General features: G+C 38.9%; 1 protein-coding gene across 1 annotated transcript in view; it reads left to right on the forward strand.

Moving 5' to 3' along the window:
• The window catches only part of SLC35F1 (solute carrier family 35 member F1), a 220,878-nt gene that overhangs the window by 176,157 nt on the left and 18,485 nt on the right, over nt 1–26,236 (forward strand). Inside the window, exons 4-7 of the mRNA XM_056488595.1 lie at nt 8,883–9,042; nt 14,307–14,463; nt 18,700–18,752; nt 23,217–23,371. Of these exons, the coding sequence (XP_056344570.1) occupies nt 8,883–9,042; nt 14,307–14,463; nt 18,700–18,752; nt 23,217–23,371 (525 nt within the window). The remainder of the gene's footprint in view (nt 1–8,882; nt 9,043–14,306; nt 14,464–18,699; nt 18,753–23,216; nt 23,372–26,236) is intronic.

The raw sequence follows: 26,236 nt of genomic DNA on the forward strand, positions 1-26,236 counted from the left end.
ATATATTGGGCTGAGAATTGAGCCCTTCTAGTCAATTCTGGGGGATTTTATACTCAACAGGATGTACAGGTTTTTCAGATGGAGTAAGAGTCTTTGAAATTGTCACTTGAGTAAATGGGAAGTTTTGTAGTATTTTTATAGTGCTGGTACATGGACCATTTTGGAAGGAAATCAGTTTTAGAGCATATCCTTTTTTCCACATGACATCTCTGCTCCCTCATGCAAAACTAACATGCAAGTGTACAGTGCTTGTGATGCTTTTAGGCAAAACCACATCACACTGGTCCCAGGAGAAAGCCAAAGCTTAACAGTAAAAATGCCTTTTTTGCAAATGCTTTGATTTCAACTTCACCAAAAAACTTATAGCATTCAACAGATTTGTTTTCCAAGTAGCTTTAAACTCTTGGAACTTTCAGAGTTTCTAGTTTTTACTCTTTTTGTTTTTTTAGTATTTGGTATTATTTCATCATGATTCCATGAAAAGACTGAAAGTGGTGCCCTACTTTTTCTCAGATATTTTCCTATATTTTAAGATTCTCCATTAGCTTTGATCTGGGAAAACAGGATTTTCTAATAAACCTTCCTACACATCTTTCTCCAAATGCCTTCAGAATCATAGTGAATGAGAACATGTAGGCACAAATTAGAAATGAATGTGGTACCTAACCTTTATTTTTGGACATGCTTCTGATTATCTCAAACCCTCATGTACTCTATAATTACTATCTGAGAATGTGGCAGTCAGTTTCATCATAAGATGAAAGCAAAGTACTGTGAAGCCTAGAAACACATAATTTTCCTCTTTAAAAAAAACCCCAACAAACAACTAAAATACCTCCCTTACAAATTATGTAGCATAGAATTTAGATTGAAAAATCAATGCATCATATATATTTCAGTCATCAAGGTGTAGGTCATTTGCTAAGGATAAAATCCAAGTTACCCCTCTTTGGCACCAGCAGTGCAATCCAAAGACAACTTGGTTCAATGGAACGATGCAAGAAACTCACATCTAATTGTCTACAAATCTGAGATGTTGTGCACATCTATTATCCCTTCCCTTGCTGCTCAGAGCACGATCTTGGTGCATATTTGAACCTATCAGGTTGCTTCTTTGGTAACTTTAAGCTCTGGTTCTTTGCATGCCCAGAGTGATTCTGTATTGATGCAGATAGATACCTAAATACCTGCCTCCATTAAAAAACTTGAAAGCTAAATATTACTACATCAAAGTACCCCAAGGAGCTCAATTTGTTAGATATGATCTTTGTATGTCTCAGGTGCTTGCAGAAAGCCTGGAGTGCTTTCCAGATGGTAAGTGTGGAGCCATCTTTTTCATAAAGTCATAGCTTTTAAAGCAGTGGCCCACAGAAAGGGCTTGATTTAACTCCATCTTAGCTGAGGGAATGGTAACTCAAGCTTCCTATGGCCATGAAAATGCTCAGGCTAGTACAGGAAAACTGTTCCTTAGAGGGTACTCTTAAAAACTGAGTTATACATAAGTTAAAAGACACAGGAGTTTGTGAGTGGATCAATTTGATATCCAAACCCATCTATTTTGAGAAGTACCAGAGACCAGTCATACTTAAGGTTATCAGACTTTGTGTATTGATTCCCCAGATGGCCCAAACTTGTGAAATGATCTTTAGTTTCTGTTTGTTGTATTACTCTGACATTTTTAAGCCTTCTTTCATGTCAGCTGTGCCAGATACAGAATGTACACTAAGCACTCCCTTGTACTAGCACCTGGTCCCATGAACTTGTTTCTAAAGCTATGTACTTAACTTTCAGGGCTGCCTGTGGTAATGTGTGTCATTTTTATCCTAATGGGTTTTAGAACAGCCATGGTGTAGGCCAGTGGAAGGTTTAATAACTATTCAAGAAGGATGTTTTAAATACTGTTAGAGATAGTTTTACACAGCAGATAAAACTGCTTCCCCCTGAGGGAATGAAAAGATTCAGAAGTTATTGCAGTTATTTAGATCTAGATATTAAATTTCTTTCAAACCATGTTTTAACTTCAGCTTGCTTGTACTGCACTTACAGTGTACCACACACATACATCCTCCCAAATCCAGTGTCTTCCACTAAGCCTGTTATATACTAACAATTGTAACCTTTTCTGCCTGTACTTGCTTTCTCATCATATCAAGCTGTATTATGAGGCAGACTGCCCTCACCCTTCTCCACAAATTAGTTATCTCTCCTTGCTCCAATACATTGTTCTCTCATCTCCGTATTACACTCATATTCCACTCTCTAGAGGTTGTCCTTTTTCTATGTGATGACATCACACAGAAATCTGGATTATTTCTGCAACACCTTGCATAATAGTACTGCAGAATGTGCACACAATGTCACAGGAAGAGAGGCACTGTCAAGGAGAGAGAGATGTTTCCAAATAGTGATTTGTCTGGTAATTTATTCCTTGGGCAATCAAGCCTTTGATTGGCATGATGAAAACAAAGGTAGTAAAAGCTGGGATTTATAGACACCAGGAGACAGGCTATAAAGCTATGATGCTGATGTTCTCAACTGCTCTTAGATCACTGTGAGGCTCAGCTGTACATCACACTTCCAATTACCTCTGGCAGTTCTCATATCTCAACAACTGCCACCAGAAAAGGAAAGGAGTCAGCAGTAAGTGCTTAGTATAGGAGAGCTGGATGGCAATAAACTTCACTTTGTTCTTGGTCCCTGTGGACTCAAAGTACATTGAGGCAGAAGCTTTGAGATGGTTTTGAAGCAAATCTGGGAGGTGGGGAGCAGGGGATGTGCAATGTTGAAGTTGTTGATCCACTTTGTCTGGTGACTGCTAACGTGAATTATCCCAAAAGCAGAGATAAATTCCACTTCTTTGCTTCCTCCTCCCACCCTATGAATGTAAGATTGACCATACTTTCCTGTTCTGCTTCAGGCAGTGAGAAAATAGTGCAATGTTAATAAAGTTTGCAGATCAGCATTTTGCAGAAGTGTTGCATACATACATTTATGCTGTGAGAGACTATCTTGTATCTAATTTATTATCAGACTTCAAGTTACTGTTGTCTTCTAACTTGTTACATATCTGTGCTGTGTTAACCAGGCCCTACAGTATCCACTGTCTCTCTCATGTAGGTTTGAAGTCAACAGAGCTCCCAGTATCCAGAGCTCCTGCCTCTCCTGGAAAAATTCACCCAGAGCCAAACTTTTTGCTAGCATAGATATGCAAAATCCCATTAAATTCAGTGTCCATTACAAGAGCAGAGGTTTTGGCCTCCTGTGCCCATTTTGCATATTCTGGCAGGTGACATGCAAAAGCAGAGGTTTTCCTGTAGGAGAGATCCATGAATTTTCTTAGGCAGGGATCTCATCCCCCACATTACAGCAGGTGATGACATGGAGAAGTTTCTGATGAGTAACCTTGGGAAAATCATCTGCCTTATCCAATCATCTTACTTTGAGAGAAGCTAAACAGAAAATGAGGATGGGGGGTGATTCTGCAGAAGCACATGACTGCTGGCAGAACTGTCTCACAATGATCTTTTTGTGGCAATGGCATGTAGAATCAGAGGAAAAAGTCAATTAAAGGAAAGACCATTTCCATGGTCAGTTTGTTGGTCAGTTTTCTGGTGTCTGAGCAGATCTGTATAAGCACAGCTGGAGTTCATGTACGAAGAAGAGATGAAGAGGTATTTTTTAAAGGAGTGAAGATGTGATTATTCATGTTGGTAGTAAAGTATGTCCTTGTGTAGAGAGTTCAGAGCAGAGGAACTGTGGGTTGGATGTGACCACCTCCTTTCTTCAAGAAGCCACTAAACTCCTTCTATGCACACAGAAAGCTGAAGCTGTGAGGTTCCTCATCTCAGCTTTTGATACATACAAGTCAAAGAGAGGTGAAGTTCTTTCATTAGTCAAAGTTTTAAGTGAGTTTCCACCGAGAAAAAAAAGAACACTGAGAACAGATTAAAGAATTAAAGATTAAATAAATTGATAGGAACAGTTCTAGAAGCATCAAGAAAAAAAAATTGGAGATCTTGTGGGCAAAGTGGAGAAGACTGGGAGCAGTCTTCTGGCTTTTGTTTTTTCCACATCCTGTAAATACATGTTTGTACATTTTTTAAATCAAATTACATGACTGGTTCTTTCACCAGTCTCCATATCTGAAGTACTGTACATTTTGACTGAATGAAGACTCAATGGTTTCACATTAATTTTGTGATTAAATAAAAGCCATGCAAGAAGGTTGTGATAAGTTGGAAATAGAAATATGAAAGATAAAAACAACACTCCTTTTTTATTTGAAATAACCCTGTCAGAGATGCTGCCAGCATCCACACCTTTCCTGCAGGATTTGGTTGCAGGGCAGCATAATTGCAGCACAGCTCCCCTGGCAGCTGGCATCCAGCTCTGTGAGGGTTCACATCTCACCTGCTGGTGTTGAATCAAGGGTGTGTGATATTGTGAAGGTGGTGTGAAAGGAGGAGGAAAAACCCTTGAAAGGGCTGCAAACCCATTCTTCCTTTGAAAAAAACAAAGTAAGTAAATAACAGAAGCTGTGTCTCTTACTGGATATAGCACTTGCTGTTGTACTAAAATTGCCAGGTCACATGCTGAAATTCTGTAGCCATCATGTGCAGTTGACCATGCAATGTTTGATGGGTAGGACACTGATTTTACTGATCCCTCTGCTCTGGAGAGCAGTGTGAGTAGAGGGTGCAGCTGATCCTCTGCATGATTTGCTGGAGGGCAGCACTAATGAGAAACCCCTAATGTGAAAAAAAAGGGCTTATAACTGGGAGGAAAAATATCCAGTGAATGTTTAAAAAGGAAGATTCAGCTCAGCTGTTCCCACAGGAAGTTTGCTGACCAGCTTTTTTCTTTTTGATATCACTGCAGATCAGCAGTTCACACTCTGTATTACAGACCTTTCTTCTAGAGCTTGCCAGCTCTCCCTTCCAGTGATTTAACAGAACATTCTTGCTGTAGAAATGCAGAGACATGCTGAATTTGTGAGACCAGAGACTGGATTTTTACTGTTAGCAAGAGAGTATTTGTCTTTGATTCACAAGTATAATAATTTAACAAACAAGTAATCAGAGGAAATAGATTTCAGCTTTGTGTTCCATCAACAGACTTGTATGCAGTGTGGTATCTTTTAGAGTCAAATAATAATCAATTTCTACAACAACATAACATTCTTATAATAAAAAGAAGTGTCTTATAGGACAGTATAGCAATAGATTACATATTTTTGTATCCTGCCTTCTAAAGCAGCCCCATTCAGAGCTGTGACTGAAGAAAGCCACAGAAAAACACAGCAGTGTCAAAGAACATGGTCTGCACCACCCTATGGCAACATAGGAAATATGGGGTTTTTTAGGTTACTGAGCTATAATAACTTCTGTGATTAATAGGAATGTTGATTAAAATCAGACAAGTCATTAATTTACCTTAATGACAGGGTATAGGTAGTACCTTTTAAATAAACAATTAAAAGGAAGGACAATATCAGAGATAATTATTTGAGAAATACTGAAAAACAACTGACCTTTATGTACTATAAATGAAATTCAGCTAAGAATAATCTGTCTTTGTTATTGTAAAAGCTTTATAGACAGAAAAATTACAATTAGGTATAATATTTTTTCTTAATACCTGAAATGATTAATAACTAAGAAAGAAAAAAGGCAAAACCTCCCATCAATAAAAAAGCCATGTTGTAGGTGAGGTAATCCTCAATCTCAAATCTTTTGTCTGAGGAATGCATGTGCATTTTTTCTTCTACTAGACCAGATAATCTGAGGAAAAAAAGAAAGTCAGGGTGAATTTAGTCCTAGAGAAGTGAAATTTAAAGCAATAGCTGAAAAAGAGTTAGATAATATTCTCTAGGTTGTTTTATTGCTTACACAGTAGTAACCTAATTTATTTCTGCCTACTTCATTGTTTAATTAAAGGTATAAACTAAGCACAATTTAAGAACTATATGTCAGTGAACATTACCTACATTTCATGTTTGTATCTATTGATGCTGCAGGATTCCAAATAACAATTTGTGAATTAGACTTTGGACTGCCAGCCCAAGGAGGCGTTTTCTAGCTGTTATCAGCATTGTTTATTTGTGAAAGGTTCTGTTCACACATCCCTTCATGTTACTGCTTAAAAGACACCCATTCACATACTTGAAAGCATAGGTTTGTTTAAATATTTATGGAATGAGAGGAATGTTTAAAATCTTCCTCTAGAAAACTGCTAGTGGGAATTTTCCTGTTGAAGTACACATGGGGCAGGTACAAACAATTTTTGAACTCATTGAATAATTTAGACTCATAGAAGAGCCCAGCTTGAGAGAGCCCTCCAAGCTGGTCCAGCCTTTTGTGTGAAAGGGAGCCTAGATGAGATTATTTAGCACCATGCCCAGTCACATCTTGAAAATATCTGGTGACCCTACCATGTCTCTGTGGAGTTAGTTCTCACTGTAAAACAAGTTCTTTCTTCATTGAGATGAAACCTTTCCCAGTGTAACTTGTGTTCCTTGCCCCTTGTTGTCCCTCTGCTCCACTCTGATGAGGCACCACCTGGAATACTGCATCCAACTCAGTCCCACAGGAAATCCATAGAATTGTTGAAGCAAGTCCAGAGGTGGCCACAAAGATGATGAGAGGAACAAAACACCTCTCCTCTGGAGAAAGGCTGAGAAAATTGGATTGCTCAGAATGGAGAAAACTGTGGAGTGACCTTGTAGCAGCATTTCAGTGCCTAAAGATGTCTACAGGAGAGCTGGAGAGGGACTTTAGTAAGGGCATGTAATGACAAGACAAGGAGTAAGGGCTTTAAACTGGAGGAGTGCAGGATTAGATTAGACAATAAGAAGAAATTCTTCCCTGATTGGATGGTAGGGCTCTGGAACAGGTTGCCCAGAGAAGCTGGGGATGCTCCATCTCTGGAAGGGTTCCAGGCCAGGTTGGATGGAGTTTGAACAGCCTGGTCTAGTGGAAGCTGTTTCTGCCCATGGCAGGGGCTTGGAACTGGGTCATCTTCAAGGTCCCTTCCAATCCTGATCCTTCTATAATTTTATGATTCTGTGATTCTCCACGTGATTTCTGCTAGAGAAAGAGCCTCCATCTTCTTTGTAGCCACACATTAAGTGGTGGAAATCTGTGGTGAGGTCAGAAAACAGTAAGTTAAAATCACCTGTTCAATGCCCACTGGGAGGGAACGTGCCAGAGGCATCCAAACCTTCAGGGATAGCTGTGAGCTTTTTGTGTTCTGTCAGTAAAGAGGCCTGACCATGACTTTTAGATGACTAGCTCTCACTTTAAATGCAGAACCTGCTTTTAGCATCGACTGTTCCCATTTGTAATTTCCCTCATCTGTTCTGCAGCTCTTTGGGACTGTTTAAGCCTGCCAAGAACAGCATGGTCCCACTGATAAACTGGTTTTGCTCTGAAGCCTTTTGCCTCTCACTGTCTGGGAAGTCTTTGAATGGATGGGTTTTTAATGCACACTCCTGTTTTTCAAAGGAAGTTTCAGGGGAATTATTCTCAGTCCAAAATTTTTTTTTTTTTTTTTTTGCTGATCCCACAAATATGTTGTTTATTATGTATGCATCTCACATGCAAAAAAGAGCTTTCTGAGCAGTAAAATTCTTGGAATAATCCAAAAATCTTTCTTTCTTCAAATAGCACATGGATGGACAAAGAAGTTAAAGGGGGTTTGATCTTTATTTGATAATGGTGTACTTAGTGCTAAATCACACTGAGAAAGAAAGTAACATGTGATGGGTTCAAAGGGAAGAAAAATCAAACAACAAAATCTAAAATAAAGGTAACAATATCTGGAGTGATTTTTTTTCAGAACTATAGACACAGTTCACGGTTCTCCTTTGGTTGTGCCACGCATTTTCATTAGGAAGAAGCTACATGTCATATAGCTTTGGTGCATGCTGTATCAATTGGCATTGAACAGTAGTGGATCCTGCACAATTTGTTAAATCCCAACATTAGTCCACTGAATTGCAGTTCTTCATTACCTATATCCTTTTAGGAAGTGGGATTAAAGTCAAGTTCCTTTGTGTGTTTCTTATACAGGATTTTTGTTTCCTGGTGACATGCAGTTAATTTAGTTTCTAAAATATATTTTAATTTGAAAATCTGAAGGTTCTCTTGCAAACATTTGGTGCATTTCTTTTTTTATCACATCTTGTCTGGGCCTATAGCTTGATGTGTCTGAAAAAAACCCAAACAATTAAAAATTGTGTTTCATAACATTTCTTTGAGAAAGCTCTTTCCAAGGGTACATTGGCAAGAAGACTGAGTTTCTTGCACTGCACACAAGATGGGGTTTTGGGTTTTTTTCTTTCAAAGGCATATGGGACTCTATTTTCACAGGGATAACCGTCACGGCAGGGACCAGATTTTCATAAGCATTCTGCATGCAGAAAACCCCTGATTTGTATAGACAGATTTAATAAATCTGGTCAACTTGTGTGTTATGAACATTGCTAATATCTCAACCTGGAATGACTGAATAAAAGCATATGTCTAGACTGCAGGAAAGCTACCTTCAGCCCTTGTCTATTAATCACCAGAGGTGAGGACCAGATGGAGTGGTGTGACTCTCTTTTGGCCCAGGTTTTCTTTCCATGGCTTTGAAATATGCATCTGAATCCAAGACAAGTGTGTTTGAGTGTTATCATAGAGCAACAGCTCTCCTGGATTCGTGGAATTGTCATGGACAGTCTTACCCTGTGTCTGTGTATGAAGAGTCTCTTGAATGCACTTTCTCCTGGTAGAAAGTGCCATCACAAACTAAATAACCCTCTGTTAGAATCTGTCCTAGTACTTTAGGGCAAAGTATTGCCAGGTTGATGTGTTCTTGATTTTTGTTCTCTTTTTTGGCAGCTCTTAGACTGTTTTGTCATCCCAGTGGTGATACTCCTCTCCTGGTTCTTCTTACTGGTACGATACAAGGCAGTGCATTTCATTGGGATTGTGGTCTGCATTCTGGGCATGGGCTGCATGGCAGGAGCAGATGTCCTCGTTGGGAGACAGCAAGGAGCAGGTCAGTAACAATCAATGGGTTGTATGGCCAAGCTCTGTTCAGAGAAGCCATTGACCAGCATGTGTCAGACTGGGGCCAAAAAAGGGGAAAATTTGGCAAGAAATTCTGTACCTTGGTGGATCCAAAGCACTGGACCATTCAGAGTTGTCTCTTTGTCAGAAGGGCAAAAAGGGGTCAACACTTACAAGTCAGCAGTGCTGCAAACAGGTTTCTGGGCCTGTGTCTTACAACATGTCACCCTCTGCGAGCTGGGGGGGCAAGCTAAATATTTGTGGTTTCGTTCTCTTTTGGCTTAGCTGTTGGACTGCAATATCTTCCTTTCCAAATTGGCTACATTTCTGAGTCATAAGCACCTCTCACATCCACTGTGTGCTCTTACTTCTCCTCAACTTTGCTTGTTTTTCTGCAGAGGTGGGGTAACCTGGTAGGTGCCAAAATACACCAGTTGGGTGTCTTTATACTGCCAGTTGGGTTTTGCACACAGTCTCGTACTAAAGCTTTGGGACTTGACTGTAATGTTTTTGAAAAGAACTTCCTTATGTGTAAAACGCTCTTTTTTTTATGTGTGGCATCATATGAATAAAGTGTGTGTATCTGTTAATGCAGATGAGACAGAGTTAGATTTCATCGATCAACTTCCCCTGTCACATTGATTTCTCTAGCGCCAAGCCAAATGATGTGGGAAGGCTGGAAATTCTTTTCAAAGATTGTCAATTAGGCACAGTTTTCATTCTTAATTAAGAGCACTGAATTGTGAGCAGAGGATAATACACTGGGATTTAAAATTCTTGACTCAGCTTTCTGAATACAAATGCAAGTGCTGTAAAAACTATGTTTGCCAGAATGCTACTAAATAAAACAACAGAGTTTTTGACAGTGCTTGCCATATCTCCCTGCCCCCTTCTATCTCTGTCCTTAATCCTGAAAGGAGAGTTTTAGTTACTGGTCTCCTCCAGAAGTAAGTAGCCTTGCCCCAGCTGAAAAAGAAATAGTCTACTCTGTGCTGTGTAATCAGCCAGCCCAAGCTGTATTGGGAATGGCTGATTTCTGAGGGACTGGGATTTCAAGCCAGGGCTCCAGAAGAAACATCCTGTGTCCCAGCAGTCTGGAGAGAAACATGCTTGAGCTGGTGAGCTGTGGGTCAGCAGGAGCATGTGGGGCAGTGGAAGCAAACAAGGAACAGATTGAAGAATGCTGACACTTTGCCATCCAACTGCAGTAATTAGATGTTATTTGCCATGTTCATTACTAAAGCATGGGTATAGCTCCAGAAAAATCTCTTAGCATGCATTATTGCCTTTTAATTTGGACCTACATATGAAAAACTGTCTATCCTCTTTGCTGTGCAGAGACTGCAACTTTTTTGCTTGTTTTAGTGGCATAATGATGATATTAATGATGCTCTCTTTAACAGAGTAAAATAGATCATCTAGTTTAATTTCTTTGAAAGGTTAAAACTACACATTAAAATGTACAAATAAAAATGAATTAGTGGCAGGAAAAAAAAGAATAAAATTCTTAAAACTCTTCATTAAGGGGTTCTACACCATTTACAGGATGTTTCCTAGGACTGGACAAACTAAAGTAAGGAAGACACCAAAAGCAATGATGCTTTGTTAGTCCTTATTAAATGTCTCTGTTTCTCTTACATTTTAGGGGACAAGAACTATTGATACCTGTGTGCCCCTGTTGACCACTCTGCTTACTGTATTAGAAGAGCCATAAGGCTCTGCTAGGTACCCACAGCATAAGGCAATTTAGTCTGCCAACTCTTACAGTAAGGGAACATGAATTTAAAATACATCACTGAGAGATTAATAGGTATTTTCCAAACTATCTGGAGGAATTAGGTAAAATATGCACACATACTTTCAGTTTTCAATTGTATCCTTACTGATAGTTTGCACATTACTCAATGGGAAAACAATTACTCTTAAGTATTTAGAGCTCTGTCATCTTACATGCCAAGAATACCTGAAAATAACATTATTCTGAACTAATACCCATGAGTTACTTTTATACTTCTGCTCCTGCCATACAAAGGAGTCTAAGCCACACAGGTCTAAATGTTTCATCCAGGTTTTTCAAAGCCCTTCATAGCTTTAACTTAAAGCAGTCTCTGAAAACCAGTCACATCAATCCTTCTAATGCATATATCAGCGTTGAATTTAAAATGGGGCACACTGAGAGTGGTTTTTAGGTATCATGTTCATCAGTAACTACAATCAAAAGCAAAGAGAAGCACCTCTTAATGGCAGGGGCTAGGGCAAAAATGAGACAAAGAACCTACTGGGAGTATGAGAAGAGATCATGTCAGAACACAATTCACATTTAAAAGATTTGTATTGCACTGTAATGCTAAAGCTAGTTCCCAAAACACTAATGCCACTTTGGACGATATGACTTCTCCACAGAATATTAAATATGGTAACAATCATTAATTTAAAGCTTGTTTTTGCCAGGTTATGTCTTGTATGTCTTCTGAAGAATGACCTTTACACAATTAAATTGGTCAAATACAACTTTATTTTCCTGAAAGTCTAGAATGCCTCTAGACACGTTTCTAGCTGACACATGTTTCCTTAGCAATGCAACCAGTAGATACATGTGAATATTATGTCCATGAAAATAAGTCTATAGGGATGTCAGTCTTGTGACAAAGTTCCAACCTCTTGGAAAGACAAGGCAGTGGACAACCGGAATAGTAATTGCGAGGAAAGAAAGCAGAAATGTCTTTTGCAACATTTTTGCACCAGCATATAGAGTTTTGATGCACTAACTCCTTGAGTACCATGTATTGCTCTAGTCACTGCATCTCAAAAAGAAGTCATTGGAAAATAAGCCTGTTAAGCTATGGAGAAAGGTGAGCAGACTGTTCAAGGGCATAAAATGGATTCAGATAAAGAGACCGTAGCCAGACTGGCACATTCCATCTCTCAGAAAAGGCAAGAAAGAGACTGTAAAGGTATATGAAGTCTTCAGTCATATGGAGGGGGTCAGTATAGAGTGATTTTTTAAATATTTCTCAGATTTAAGGTATCCAGCATAAAAGTTAAAAGCATGAAGTACTTATTAGTAGTAGGCAAAAAATGCACAGATTTTACACAAATTGGTGAAGAATCCCTCAAGGTTTATTATATTTGATGGTCCAATGCAACTTCTATCTCAGAAAATGCCTAATCTACTGAGAACTGGCTGATAAAAGTCCCTCTGTACTTCTCTATTTGTTTATGCTCTCCTCAGCCACCCTGGTGGCTGAGTCTGGTGCTCTGAACAGATCTCAGCTCCCTCTTCTGGGAAAGCCCTGAAGGCTGAGGCTCTCACTCAGCATGAGAGCACTTGGGGAAGAGCTGTCAGGGTGTGATGCTTGAGGCCATCCCATCTGTGTGGAAATGCTCAACCTCTGAGCTGCCTTTGTTTCACAGATGCAAAGGGTTGGTATTTTTGTCCCAGCAGAAGTTCTAAGGTCAAAAGCTTTTTCAGCAATACTGCCTGAAGTGTCAGTGAGTAGCTGCAATAAATACCAAATAAGTGAGCTCAGTGAGGAATCAATGGAACCACTGTGAAATATGAAATGCATCAGGGGTATGAAGAAGTTTTGTAAAATGCAGATGGTTATTTTAAATTAAGAATATCTTCCATTACTGATTGCAAAAGAAGACTAAAATAAGAAAAAAAAAAAAAAAAAAAGAGAAAAAAAACCAAAACAAAATACCAACAACAAAACAACCAAATCATAAAATGATTAATGGTCAAATATAAATGTTGCCAGTCAAGGAACATTCAAAAGAAAAATTCAGTGAAAGGCTGGATGAGTATGTGAAAAACAAATCTACTAATGCATGCTAAATACACAGAAGCCATGTGTCATCTGAGCTGAAAAATGTTGGAAACTTTGTTGGAAACTTAGTTGGAAACTAAGAGAGCATTACTGAGAATATTTTACACTTTACTCCATCCCTGTTGTCCTTAAACAACTAATACTTTTCTGGTGCTTATAGCCAGTATTGGAGACAGGATTAATGAACCCTTGGTCTGTCCTCTTATGACCGTTTTTGTTATCATAAATTTCTTCTCCATAGAAATTTCAGCGCCACACTTTGGAATGATAACTGAAGGCTTAAAAGAACTCCTTAAAGGAAAATGTTGAAACGAAGATTTTGAACCAATCAGAATGTTTCTTTTCCATTTTTATTTACTGCAGTGTATATTTTACAAATCAATCTAAATAAAACTTTAAAAGGCAGGTACATAAAAACTAAACCATAGTATTTTAAAAGAAAACTAGGTTTCTTCTTAAAAAAATGCAGTTTAGTACTTCAGCATTTCTGCTGAAACTTTTCAAAGAAAAATCCATTATATCTAGCCTTTCAGAATATGGTTCTGCAGCAATATCTGACAGCTTTGTGAAGCTGTAGCTCTTGTAGAAATAATTTAACAAGCCATATGTGCAGAGGGAATTGCATGCACCAGTTTGCAAAGCTGGGGCCTCAGTTTTCAAGCTGGAACTTGATCTTGATCAAATGTCACTGCAGCTCTCCCAAACACCCAATAATAAAATCTCCCAAGACTTGAAAAGATTTCAAGCAGTCTTTGATAACAAAATGTTTTAGTAATTCTGTATACCTGGAGGTATTGAAAATACATCTTGTTATTATTTGCATGCATTAGGTACTGCTGTGTTAATTGAACTTCTTTTAAAAATCTGTCATTATCATCACCCTGTCTACACCCCATCTTTCCTCTTCCCTTTCTTGTCAAACAGCTCCATGTGAAAATGAGGTCAGTATTAGGTTGTAATGATTTCTTCACTCATTTCACAGGTACACAGAATTTTTCAGTTGTCCTCAGATCTAAGTACTGAACATGTTTTAGACTAGTTAAATTTGAAGATGAGATGCAAACTGCTCTATAGAGCTGAGTCACATTTTTTCTGCAAAGAAAAAGTAGTAATAATAAAATAAAAAGGATTGGTCTCTGAGGACTGTCACTTGGATTCTATACTTTTTTTTACAAGTCTTTCAGAATTTTTTGGCTTCTTTTTTCTACAGCAAGGAATATGCTCTCCCTTTGTCTCTGCTAGACTTGGCTGGTGTATTGTATGAAAACTGTTAAAATGACAGAACATTTGCATTCATTTTATTCACCCAGATAACCAGATATGTAGTGACTGAGGAATTAAATCTCTAGGGAAGAGCATGCAATGGTTTTGGATAAAAGATGGTTGTTTGGAGGTATTATGATTTTCTTCTGTTTATCCCTAGGTGAAAATAAACTGATAGGGGACCTCTTAGTCCTTGGAGGAGCGACGCTGTACGGCATCTCGAACGTCTGTGAGGAGTACATCGTCCGAAATCTGAGTCGGGTGGAGTTCCTGGGCATGATCGGGCTCTTTGGCTCCTTCTTCAGTGGAATTCAGCTGTAAGTGGGCAGGTTTGAGCCCACTAAGGCTCAGATAAGTGCAGCTGTGGCCTCTGTTGAGATACACTAACCACTTCTTCCCAATTAGCCCTTTCCTGTGGAGAGCAGGTGCTCTCTAATCTTGGAATTTGCATTGGTTTTCATATTTCAAATTGATGATTTCAATAATAACACAAATTTTTACCCAAGTACTCTAATTCAGTGTCCTTGAGTAGTCACATGAAGAGGGAGAAGACACATCCCACCATCTTGCTACTGGAAGACAAGTGACTACTTCATGTGTTAGTCTGAACTGTGAATAACAAATCTACGGCTTCTTCTGGTTCTCTTTTTTACTTTTAAGAAAGCCATGTTGATTTCTAAAGAGGTAGAAAACACATCCAGTCAGAAGGTATTTTACTGGTTCACTTGTTCTGTGTAACTACATTATGATATGGCAGAAATCATGAAAAAGCCTTTAAGAAAATGGCCTTTTCACTTCAAAAATATTTAGCGCATAGGAGATTGTTGCATGGATTTCAGGATCTAGAGAGTCTGGTCTATATCCACATGTACCTAATGAGCATCTCAACTGCAAGCCTAATAGCTGGAAGGTGGCTTCCAATGTTGCAGTACTGTGACTGATGTAAAAGTAGCCCTGCAAGATTGCTGCATTTTGTGCAGGTCTGTCACCGGTGCTTGTAAAACAGAGTGACTTTTGATTATTAGTCCAAAACAAGTTGCTTCTCTACAGATCTAAGCTACTCTGCTTCTAAGAACAGAGACTGATCAAAAAAACACAGCCCATCATTTCCTACTTCAATAGTTCTCTTTTTTTTTTTTTTTAGCTAGAAAGCTTAATATATTTATTTGGGATCTGAACAAGTGTCTTGAAATTATTTATATTACTAGCTGTCATACAAGAAGTTCCCTTTTAAAAAATATGGAATATAAGAGCATGTAAATGTGCCTAGTATCTTTGACTAAAGCAGTTTTTTTAATATGCTTGTGATTAAGCAGATACTAACATTCTGAGGACATCAAAGCAGTGCCCTTGTCTTGCTCTGTGTGTGTAAACTGTCATGTAAATGTCTTGTGTTCCAGAATTCAGTCGTAGTGCCATTATTCCCTCTTGGAGCAGGCAGTTAGTCACAATTCAGGGTCTGTGAACTGTTCTGCTGGTGAGAATCTGGTTTTGGAATAAGGCATCTTTGTACAAAGAAGACATACCTGGAGGGGAGCACTAAGAAACCATCTCTTTGCTGAGAGCCCCAAGGTTTTCTATTCAACGTTTGGTAAAGTTCACTCCAACAGGTTTTCCTCCACCAGCCTCTGCAGCTTTTTGCTGATGGTGCTTTTTGGGCACCTTTTGGAGACCCAGCCATGCTTAGTTCATACCTGTGTCTTTTTCTTACCTTTACCTGTAATGGATAGCAGAAGTCACAGTTAGGTGTTCACAGAGATTTAGTCTAACTAAATATAGCACCTTTTTCAAAGAGAAGCCAGTTCCTTATGTTAAATTTACAGGCTCTTTCTTTGAAAAACTACTGGCCACTTTGGTGCAATATAGGGCCTTTAGATCCTCTAAACTGAAGGGGTCTTAGACTGTAACATAAAATAAACACACATAATGCCTGTTGTGCAGCAAAGGAGGAAGAACTAAGGTGCTAGAGGAAACAGTGAATTAATGAGTTGGCTGATTACCCAGACATGGTGGAAAGAGAAGTTTAGTATGTTGATTATGATTAAAGAAGGGAGGAAGAATAAGAGATTAGTTTACAAGTGCTGGGCATGTCACAATTACCAATCAAATGGAGACAAGGTTATCTGATGGAATCACATAATCATAACATGGCCTATTTTCTCATGGCCTCCTGAAGGTAATCTGGTTCAAGCTCCTACTCAAAGCTAGCTTCAAAGTTACATCAGGTTTCTTAGGAACTTGTTCAGTTGATTTCTTGGTATCTCTGAGAATGGAATTGTCAGTCATGCTAGGCAACCTGTTCCAGTGTTTGACAATTTTTTTTTCCCTGGATATTTAATCAGTTTTCCACATTACAGCTTGTGTCCATTGTCATTCATCCTTTTGTTGTGCCCCTCCAAGAAAAGTATGACTATCTTGTCTGTAACTACCCGCTGCATAGTTAAGGTGGAAAATTCATTGTTCTATCCTCCTTTCCCCCAGGTTAGCCTCCTCTTCTTCACACTAAGCAAACCCTGCTGTTTCAGCATCTGCTCTTGCATCCTGTCCTCAACCTGCCTGACCATTGTGATGGAGTTGCACTGTACTCCCTTCAATTTGTTATTGTGTGCCTTGTCCTGGACAGCCCACAGTACTCTAGCTGCTGTCTCACTAATCACATCCTTCAGCTTTCTGGCCAGACTTTCCCTAATACAGCTCAGGATGCTGTTGCCCTCCTCTGCTCCAGGGACACATTGCTGACTTGTGTTCAGGTTGATGTCCACCAGGACTCTAAGGTTTATTGCTGGAAAACAACTTTCTATCCAGTCAGCTCCCAGCCTGTACTGTTTCATAGTGTCACTCCACCCCAGGTACAGGAGTTAATACTTGCTTTTCTTGAACTTCATGAGGTTTCCTCTCATCCTTTTCTTTAGACAGCATTGCAGATAGTCCACCTATCTAGTCCATGCCTCTTGAGTCTCTAAAGATCTTTAAGGAAATCATGTTGGAAACCTTGCTAAAGTAACAGTAGGTTACACCACATCCTCTCATCCATTCCCTCTCCTTTATTTACTGGTCCAGTCACCTCATCATAAAAGGCAGTCAGTTGGATCAGGTTTGCTCTTGAGAGCACTCTGCTGGCTGTTCCCAGTGGCATTGTCTTCTTCATTTCCTGCAAATGGTTTCTGGGTAGATTTATTCCACAATCTTCCCAAAGGTTAGCATAAGGCTAGCCAGGCTATTCTTTTTGTTCTGTGTTAAACTGGATGTTGTATTTGTCTCTTTTCAGACATCAGGGACCTCCTCCAACTACACAACCTTTTAAAATTGTGATTCCAATTCTTGAGTGTCTCTGGCATCACTAAATAGCCACTTCTGACAAAGTTTCTCTCACCTCTCTTTCACAGATCATAAGGAATCACAAGCCATAGCATATTGTTTTATACATCTTTTATATTGGCTAAGCAATAATATGAACGATGTGTTCCTATGCTTAAGTTATGTGAATTTTTTTTTTCCCAGACCAAGAGCTACTGCAGTTTGTTTCCATTCTATTCTTCAGGATTTACTGATAAAAGAGACATATATCTTAGGCATGCAAAGACACCTATAAGAATATACTCTTACCATTCTGTACACAGTATTAGATTTTCCTCACATCAGCAGCAAGCAAATGACAATTTCCAGGATATATATATTCTTTAGAATAGATTAATCTGGAAGTTGCTGAGCTCCTGTAGTTTTACCATTAGACTTAGTCTTCTGCCTGCCACCTTTTCTGCCAGGAACTTTGTTTTTCAATCTGTATAATTCCATGTTTTATACTTGTTTAAGATAGTGTCCTGACCAGCATGCAGAGTTCTGCACAGCAGGATTTATCTGGAAATCACACACATAGGGAAGCAGTTATCTGAGTGAAGACCTAGCTTGGGAGATATCTTATCTCCAAGGGTCTATTTGCCTGGATTGGGAAGAGCTGAGTTGTTGCCACCTTAGAATTTTATGGATCTGTGACTTTGATGTTAATGTACAGTGCAAGATTTACAAGATACTGAGAGTGGACTTTTGCAGGTTTGCCCATCCTTTGCTTATTATCCTGACTCTCACTGCTGTGACTATTTGGTTTCTCTCAGTGTGTAACAAATCACAGTATGCTTCCCAAACCAGCCTGTGATATCTATTTATTTTACACTGCAGAGCTATTCTGAAGTGTGAATAACTCAGATAGGTACATTATTAATAATTAACATCCAAAAGCTTTCAGAATATTAAGTCAGAATAGTACAAGAGGATTGATTAAGGGGAATGGGCATGTAGAGCAGGTATATATAGAGCTGGAAATAAACCAGGGGAAATTGTATGCTATCACATCTGATTACTGCCCTGAAGATCTTTCAAATACACAGGCACAAGTATAATGCCAGAGTAGATTAGCAAACTCTTGATTGCATTTGGTTCATACAGAGATTTTTTGTTATAAGGTTATTTATGTTGTTTTGTCCAGCATTTGAATTGAATTAGTGGAAATAATTTAACTTCTGTTCTTTTCCATCACATTTTGCCTTCTCTTCTAGTGCAATCATGGAACACAAAGAGCTGTTGAAAGTCCCCTGGGATTGGCAAATAGGTAAGAACACATTTTAAATCATTGAAGGTGATTGCTGAAGGAGGTGTGGAGACCTGTGGAGAGTTTCAGGGGAGCCAGTGCTTGTGACTTTTCCACTGATTTCCACCAAAGGTTGAGCTACATGCCTCATGCCTGTTCTTAAATGAACTGTCCTCCATCTCTGTGTTGTGCCTTCCTTACATGATTAGGTTAAGTGTACAACTGCTATAAGATAATCACTCAGGCAGCTGTGAGATAAAACAATAATGGGGTTCCAGTTCTAAGATTCAATGCAACACTGGGGCAATAAGTCATTAAGAGCCAAACCTTTTCAATAAAAGCCAAAGAAAGAAAATGGAACTTTACAAAATAACCTAAAAAAGTACTTGCAGTGCATATTATAGGCTCATAAATTCACTTCCAGGGGGAGCATTTCTGTATAGAAGTGTTTAATTGCTTTCCAAATAGTCTTGGTGGAATGTAGCAGATGTGTCCCTTAGACAAGTTTTGGGAGCATCGTGCCCAATGGAGCTGTAATGGTGTCCTGCCAAGCAGGGGATTGCATTTTGCATTTCAGTTTGGAAGCTGAGTTTATGACTCCCTTCTAATTAGTCAAATGAATTATTTGTTTTAAAAGCAAATCAATATTTAGGGGAGTTTCTATAATATCATAAATACTCTTTCAGTATTTATGAGAATAGAAGAAATAAAAGAATACTAGTAGCATAGAGCTGATTGATTGCAGAGGATTCAAGCTTTGGGAATCCATTGACAATAGCTCTTTACCTAGTTTCAGACTGAACATCAAAATGACAACTCAGAAATGTGCAAAACCAACTGATTATGTGGGGAATTCCTGAGGGGAGGCAATACAAACTGCAGAATACAGTTGGTTTCTTTAAACTTGGTTTACAATTTCATCATCCTAAGCCTTGATAAATACAGCACATTTTTCACAAAATATTGCACTTAGAAATCTTGGAAATGTGATGGTTGAGCTGTAAAACTTAATGACAAATCAATTGAAAGTATCCATGGAGAAACACACTCAACTGTGTACTAGAAGTATTGGCCTTCTTTAATCTGAGATAATTAGCATCATTGCATCAGTGTTTGTATTTCATGAGAAGGAGCTTAGGGACATAACTAATCTGGTACTGATTGAACTATCAGTGGTCATAGTGAACTAATCTACTATCCTTGTAAATGTTATATTTGCTTCCATGAGATTTCTGTTCAAACTCAGTATCAGTGAAATGTGCTGTTAAAATAAAGTCTTACTTCATCTGTGGTGCTGCCAAAATGCCCCTGAAAGTTGATTGCTAATTCTGAAGAGTCCTTATGCTTCACAAGGCTGAGATCATCTTAGCAAAAGCATCATAGATATGTGCTTGTTTTGTTAGAGCAATAATTGGAAATGTGGTGTAGTTGAACATGGATTGAATGGTGACAGCTCTGTAGCTCTTCCCTGGCTTCCACTGCACCTGATGTACTTGCCATTGCATTGGCAGTGATACAAGATTGTCAAAAAGTGATTGACAAATCTGTGTCAGGGAGTTCACAGCCTTGTCCTGGGTAGTTATCCACTGTGACAGACTCAGACCTGCAGTCCAGCAGAGTTAAATCATCAGCCTTCCAAATGGTGGTGACAAAGTCACAGCAGGGAACCTAATAAATTACTCAAGGTGGCCTGTTGCCATCTGCCATAATTGTGCTTTTAAGATCAGATGAGCTACCTTTCAACTGATGCAAATGATTTTTGAATATAAAGATCTAAAGCCAATCTGTTATGTCTATCATGTATAAAACAGGCTGTGGCCCTCCTGGTGTTAATTTTGGAAATTGCCCTGATACATATCATCATCTTCACACTTAGTGTGAATCAGTGTAGCTCTGGTTGAATCCTTGAAGGTTTAACTATTAATACTTGCTGACAATCAGACTAAAAGGAGGATGATTTTACAGTTTTGACTGAATGGTTTCATCTGAGACCATGACAAGTTTTATAGTGATAGATGAAACAGTAAAAATAAACTCACATCAGTTTTATTTAAGAGAAAAGCCAGTTTGTAGCTCCAAGGGAGTGCCCTTTGTTACCAGGGGTTTGAGTTTTTCTGAATGGTCTTTGTTCCAAGGCAGTATGGAGGATCATAACTGATTCCATTCCATGCCAATTAAACATTTGCTGTTGGAATAAAAGCACAAAGGCAACATTTGTGCATCGTTGCACCATGCAACATTCAACCAGCTTGCTCAGGAACAAGACCAGAAGTTCTCAAGTCATGTTGGTCCTGGTAATAGTGGGCTATTTTAGAGTGGTCCCTAGGGATAGATCCTGCCCATTTGTGTGAAGACACCAAGTGTAAAGAGCAATGCAGAAATACTGAGGGACTGGGGCTCGTTCAGCCTGGGGAAAGAAGTTACCTGCAAGGAGGTTGTCAAAAGGACAGAGCTGAGGTCTTCACAGAGCTGCATGGCAGGAGGGTGAGAGAAGAAGGAGCTCAAATGGCAGATTTAGACTGGATAAAAGGAAAATCTTCTTCACAGTGAGGACAGGCAGGCAGCAGAGCAGGTTGCCCAGAGAGGTTCTGGAGTCTGCTGGGACTGCAGCACTAGTGGTGATTCCAAGGTTTGCTGTTTGCTGTGATACCTGAGGAGGCTGAGGCTTCCAGCTGTTGACTTAAAACATATTTTCAGTCTCAAAATTGTCCCTCTAAGAAGTGATATCTGAAAATCATATGGTGTTAATTTCACTTGTTTATTATCACCTCTAAATGCCACCCAGCTGGTGGATATTACATGTATTTTTAAGCTGTAAATGAAATGCCACTTTATATTCACCTCTGCTAGGACAGCTACAGTTTAAGCAATTTTCCACTGGAACTGAAATGCCCTTTGGAAAAGCAGCCTGTGAAGCTGGCTGTCAAATAATGTGAACACCAAGGCAGCACCATAAAATTATACTGTAAGTTGAGTGCATAAACCAGCAAAGCTGTGTTAAATCCAGACAACCAGAGGCTTGGTGGACCAGCTGGTGATTTGCAGGCTGTACTTTGACAATGCTGACTTCTGATCCAGAATGGCTTTAGTGCCTGACCTGTTCTTTTTAAGCCTGGAAGAAAAGCTGGCTTAATGCTCCTTTATGCAAAACAATTTCCCATTGACCAAAAATTACACTCCTCGTGGTACAATTATTTGCTTTGTACAGAAGAGACTCAAAGTTTAAATAAAGCAGCTTTCAAGCACTGCCTAAAATTTAATTCTGTTATCAGTATACAATGCACACCTTATCAATTTGCTGCCTATAGGTAAAAGCAGTTTTTACCATGGTTGTCCATATGCTGAATGTAAACTCAAATTCCTTATCATGCCATAAAATGTATGGACACTGATAGTTTATGTCTGCTGCATTTATTTCAGTTGAATGTACACTTCAGTTCATATGCTTCTAAAGGACTCAATCTGTCACAGCTGATTTTGTCCTTCAGATAGCTTTTCTAAAGAATTTTTAACTAAATGGATCCACAAGCAGATATATGGCCATTAAATGGCCTTTTTTATGCTTTCTCATCCCTTTCAAGGACTTTGGCAATCCTATTTTCTACAACTTTTAGTCAATAACATGTTTTGAAGAGTTGGCATGAGTCTAAATTTAGGCTCATACACATATCAGCTGGGAATTCTGTAGCATACAGCAGCCTAAGAAATATCATTTGCATGAGAGCAGATGAATAAAGTGTTTGCTCGTTTTTTTAGCTTCACATTGATTAATTTGCCTTGGGATTTATCAAGCAATAACTGAAGCAGTGAATTCTTTCCCAGTAAGTTATTTAGGTTTTTAAATTAATTTAGGTTTTTACTGTAATGTATTTTTATTATATTAGTGTCTAACAATCTAATTTGTTTGAAGCACTCTGTAAACATGTAGAAGGAAAGAGTTTCAGCTCACAGAAGTTTTATTAAGGAAGGCAGACAAAAAGGAGTAGAGGAACAGAGATGCAAAACTGTGGTTTGTCAGTTTTGGTGGCAAGATAGGACTAGGACCTCTGACACTTCAGTGCTGTCCTCACTCGTTCATCCATTTGCTCACTAGCTCCTCTGCAAATAATTTTGCATTCGTGTTTTGGGTCCATTCTCAGAAAACACCGTGTGCTCCATCCAACTCAGCTGAACTCACTGGGTTTGGGGACATTCAGCTCCTGCAGAGACTAGATTTGATATGTTCAAATGCATCATTATGTCCAAGTCTGTGCTGGACATGAGGTAGTCACTGGTAATATAAGACACCAAATTGTAACAACTCTGCTATTAAGGACATCCCAAAGGACCTCATGCCCAGCATTGATATGGTTTTCACTCTCTATCTATCTGTATATTTTTCATTTGAATTTTTCTTTCTTTTCTTAATAGCACAACCTTCTTCCTCCCAACAAAGTCGTTTGTGCAGGCTGTAAGGTCACTTTGCTTCTTGTTTCTCTTCTGCAGGCTTGCTGTACGTTGGCTTTAGTGCCTGTATGTTTGGCCTCTACAGCTTTATGCCAGTGGTCATAAAGAAAACCAGTGCTACTGCTGTCAACCTCTCCCTGCTCACAGCTGACCTGTACAGCCTCTTCTGTGGATTATTCCTCTTCCACTACAAGGTATGTGGAAATGAGAGATGTATTTGGGTAATAGCAGTGTGCTTGAAGAAACATCAGTGCAGAACATGTAAACAAAAGAAGCCTCCAAGATTTGCTAGATCTAAACAATAAAAGTGCCAGTTGATTTTTTTACTTCAGGTTTCCTACACTAAAATTAATTTTATTTTATGATTTCTTGTTTCCTAAGAGAGCTCATTTGGTCTTTTTGTTGGAAGTTTTAAGATTTGAGTACCTGTTCATCAGCCACTGTATCAATTATTTCATCTTACTTATCAAAGGTTGCTTTCAACTGCTGTGAACAGACCTAAGGTGGCAGCATGAAGGGAAAGACTCTTCCAAAATTCCCAGAGTTTTTTTTTGCCTGGGAACAAGCTTGTTTCATTTATCCTAATTCTGAATTTATAAGTAAATTATTCATAAATTACACCTTTCTCTTGGCTATATCAGTGTCTTTCCTCTTACTGTAAATGCCACAATGTGCAGCATATTTGTATTGAAGTTAAACTGTGACCTCCCAGGTCCCCTAATATTTAAAACACCATGTTGTACAGGACCACATTTGACCTCCAGTTATGAGGAATGGCACTTCATTATTCACAAGTATCCCCCCCAGTGTCCCATCCTGTGAAAATAACATTGCAGTGCTGGAAGCAATTGCTTTCTACCATCATTTATTCATAGGAGGGAGGCTACTTGATAGCTAAATAGTGTTAGAAGTGTTAGGCAAAAGAAAGCCTTAAAATTCTGAGTGTGTAATCAATTCAAATCAGATTTTGTTACAGTAATAGTACCTGAATGAATCTGAATGAGACAGTGAAAGTTCAAATCTTCAGAGTCCAACACGAAATTGTCATCACTGTCTTTTATTTTGGTTTTGTGGCTTTGAGAATTTTGCAGACAGAAGAAAAGCAAGAATAGAAACAAAAATATGATGAAAACACGATGTAGGGGTTGCCTGCTGCTTTGCACCTCTGTCTCATGGTGATATTGTTTCACCTTTCTGCCTCATGCTTCAAACCTAAAGTGTTTGACATTGAAAACTGTTCTCTCCTGTTAATAATATTATTTGATACCCATAGACAAATACATTTAGTGATGTTAGTCCACCATTTCTAAGAAAAGTTACTAAATTACACAATGAAAGATAAATGTTATTCTGAAAACAGTGGTGGTAGTATACTAGCAAAATCAAACTTCACTAGAGGGAAAGACTCAAAAAGCAGCAGAGTTTGGACAGCTCTGTGCTCTGCATTGCTCAAACCTAACAAAAAAGGCAGTTTTGCAAACACAAACTTTAATGTTCAGACACTTGAAAGGCAAAAGGTGCATTAAAGGTTTAATTTCTTCCCTATGTCTAATTGTTGGGTACATTAAAAGAGCCAGAAAGGCAGAATTTTCAGCTTTACTGACCCCCATCTTCCTACAGTAAGTGCATGTCAGCTCCCATCCATAATGGCATCTTGGTCTCCCTTCAAGACCTGTATGGAATAAGTGCTCAAGAACAGAAGCTCAGAACTGAAATGTTTTCTGGTTGAAAGCATCCATCTCAACATCTCTCTTGGTAAACTGGTTGAGTTCCATAGATGAAGTAATTGATGGTCCTCTCTGCCCCTTGCTCTAATTGTTAGAAAACTGCAAATCTCCTGTGGTTACTGATTATATCATGCTGTTGCTGTCATAAACACTTACCAGACAGTTACTTAAACCTATTCAGGTTTTTTACCTCCACTGCTGTCCTTGGAAGACTTCCAGAGCATTACTTCTCCAACAGTTACAAACCTCCTTATTTCCAGCATAAATTTACTTGTGCCTGGTTTTGGTCCATTACTCTTTCTACCAAGAGTATCCATTACCATCCCCATGGCCTTTTACTCCATTGGTAACTCCTACTACCAGTTGAGAGGAATCATACTGTGTCTCAGTCCTTAGTTCACTAATCAAAGCAAGCCCTTCTCTGCACCTCATCTGGTTGGATTTCATCCTCCCAGAGACAGCCCCTTCAGCTCAAGGTTCTGGTTCCTCCAGCACCTGGTGCAATGCTTTTTTACTCTTTTTCTAGTTACCCCATAGATAGTAAGCCAGCACTGACATTTTTCATCACTGCATTTCTTTTGTAATTTATACTCATCCTGCAATCCATACAACTCACGTGTCTCTCCTTTGTTCTTCCCAGCTGAAATGTTGATAAGGAGAAGACCTTTATCAGAGTTTGTGAAAGGACCTTTACCCGAAATGCAGCATCAACTTCTCAAGCTGTCAGTGTCTCCTTCACACCCTTCAAACTTACACTGCAGACAAAAATTGAAGAGAGAGGCTATATGCAAAGATTTAAAAGTCCACTTAGTTATTTGGTTTCTTCTTTAGTTACCATTTTTTATCTGTAGTCAGATGACCTCCTCCATTTCTTTATGGTTTGTTATCAGGTATCATTTTATCTAAGGAAGCGGAACTGTGAAATGTGTGACTTGTACTCAGTAATGAAGTCAATGTGCTGGCATGAAGTGATCTGAATTAATTCCCCTCCTAGGACTGTGTACATTTGCTTGTTTCATATCTTTTCAAGAGCTGTTTTGTTCCTAGCCCAGCTGTACATCTCCTGCAGCTCCTGCTTTTCTCTGCACTGGCCAATGGGCACAGCCCCACTTCACTGAGAAGCAAATGGGTTTATGCTGAAGTGGGATCAACTGAATGGTTTAATGTCCCTTGCAGAATATCATTTTATGAGGCCTTCAAAAAAACACTTGTGATTTTTCCCTGTGCTGCTACTTTTGTCACTAGACAAGCTTATCACACCTATAGCAGTAGATCTATTAAATTAATGCAGGAAATTAGTTTAACTGAGCTTTAGAACTTTTGAAACCAAAC

The sequence above is a fragment of the Oenanthe melanoleuca genome, chromosome 3 (assembly GCF_029582105.1).
Source record: "Oenanthe melanoleuca isolate GR-GAL-2019-014 chromosome 3, OMel1.0, whole genome shotgun sequence".
Classification (NCBI taxonomy): domain Eukaryota; kingdom Metazoa; phylum Chordata; class Aves; order Passeriformes; family Muscicapidae; genus Oenanthe; species Oenanthe melanoleuca.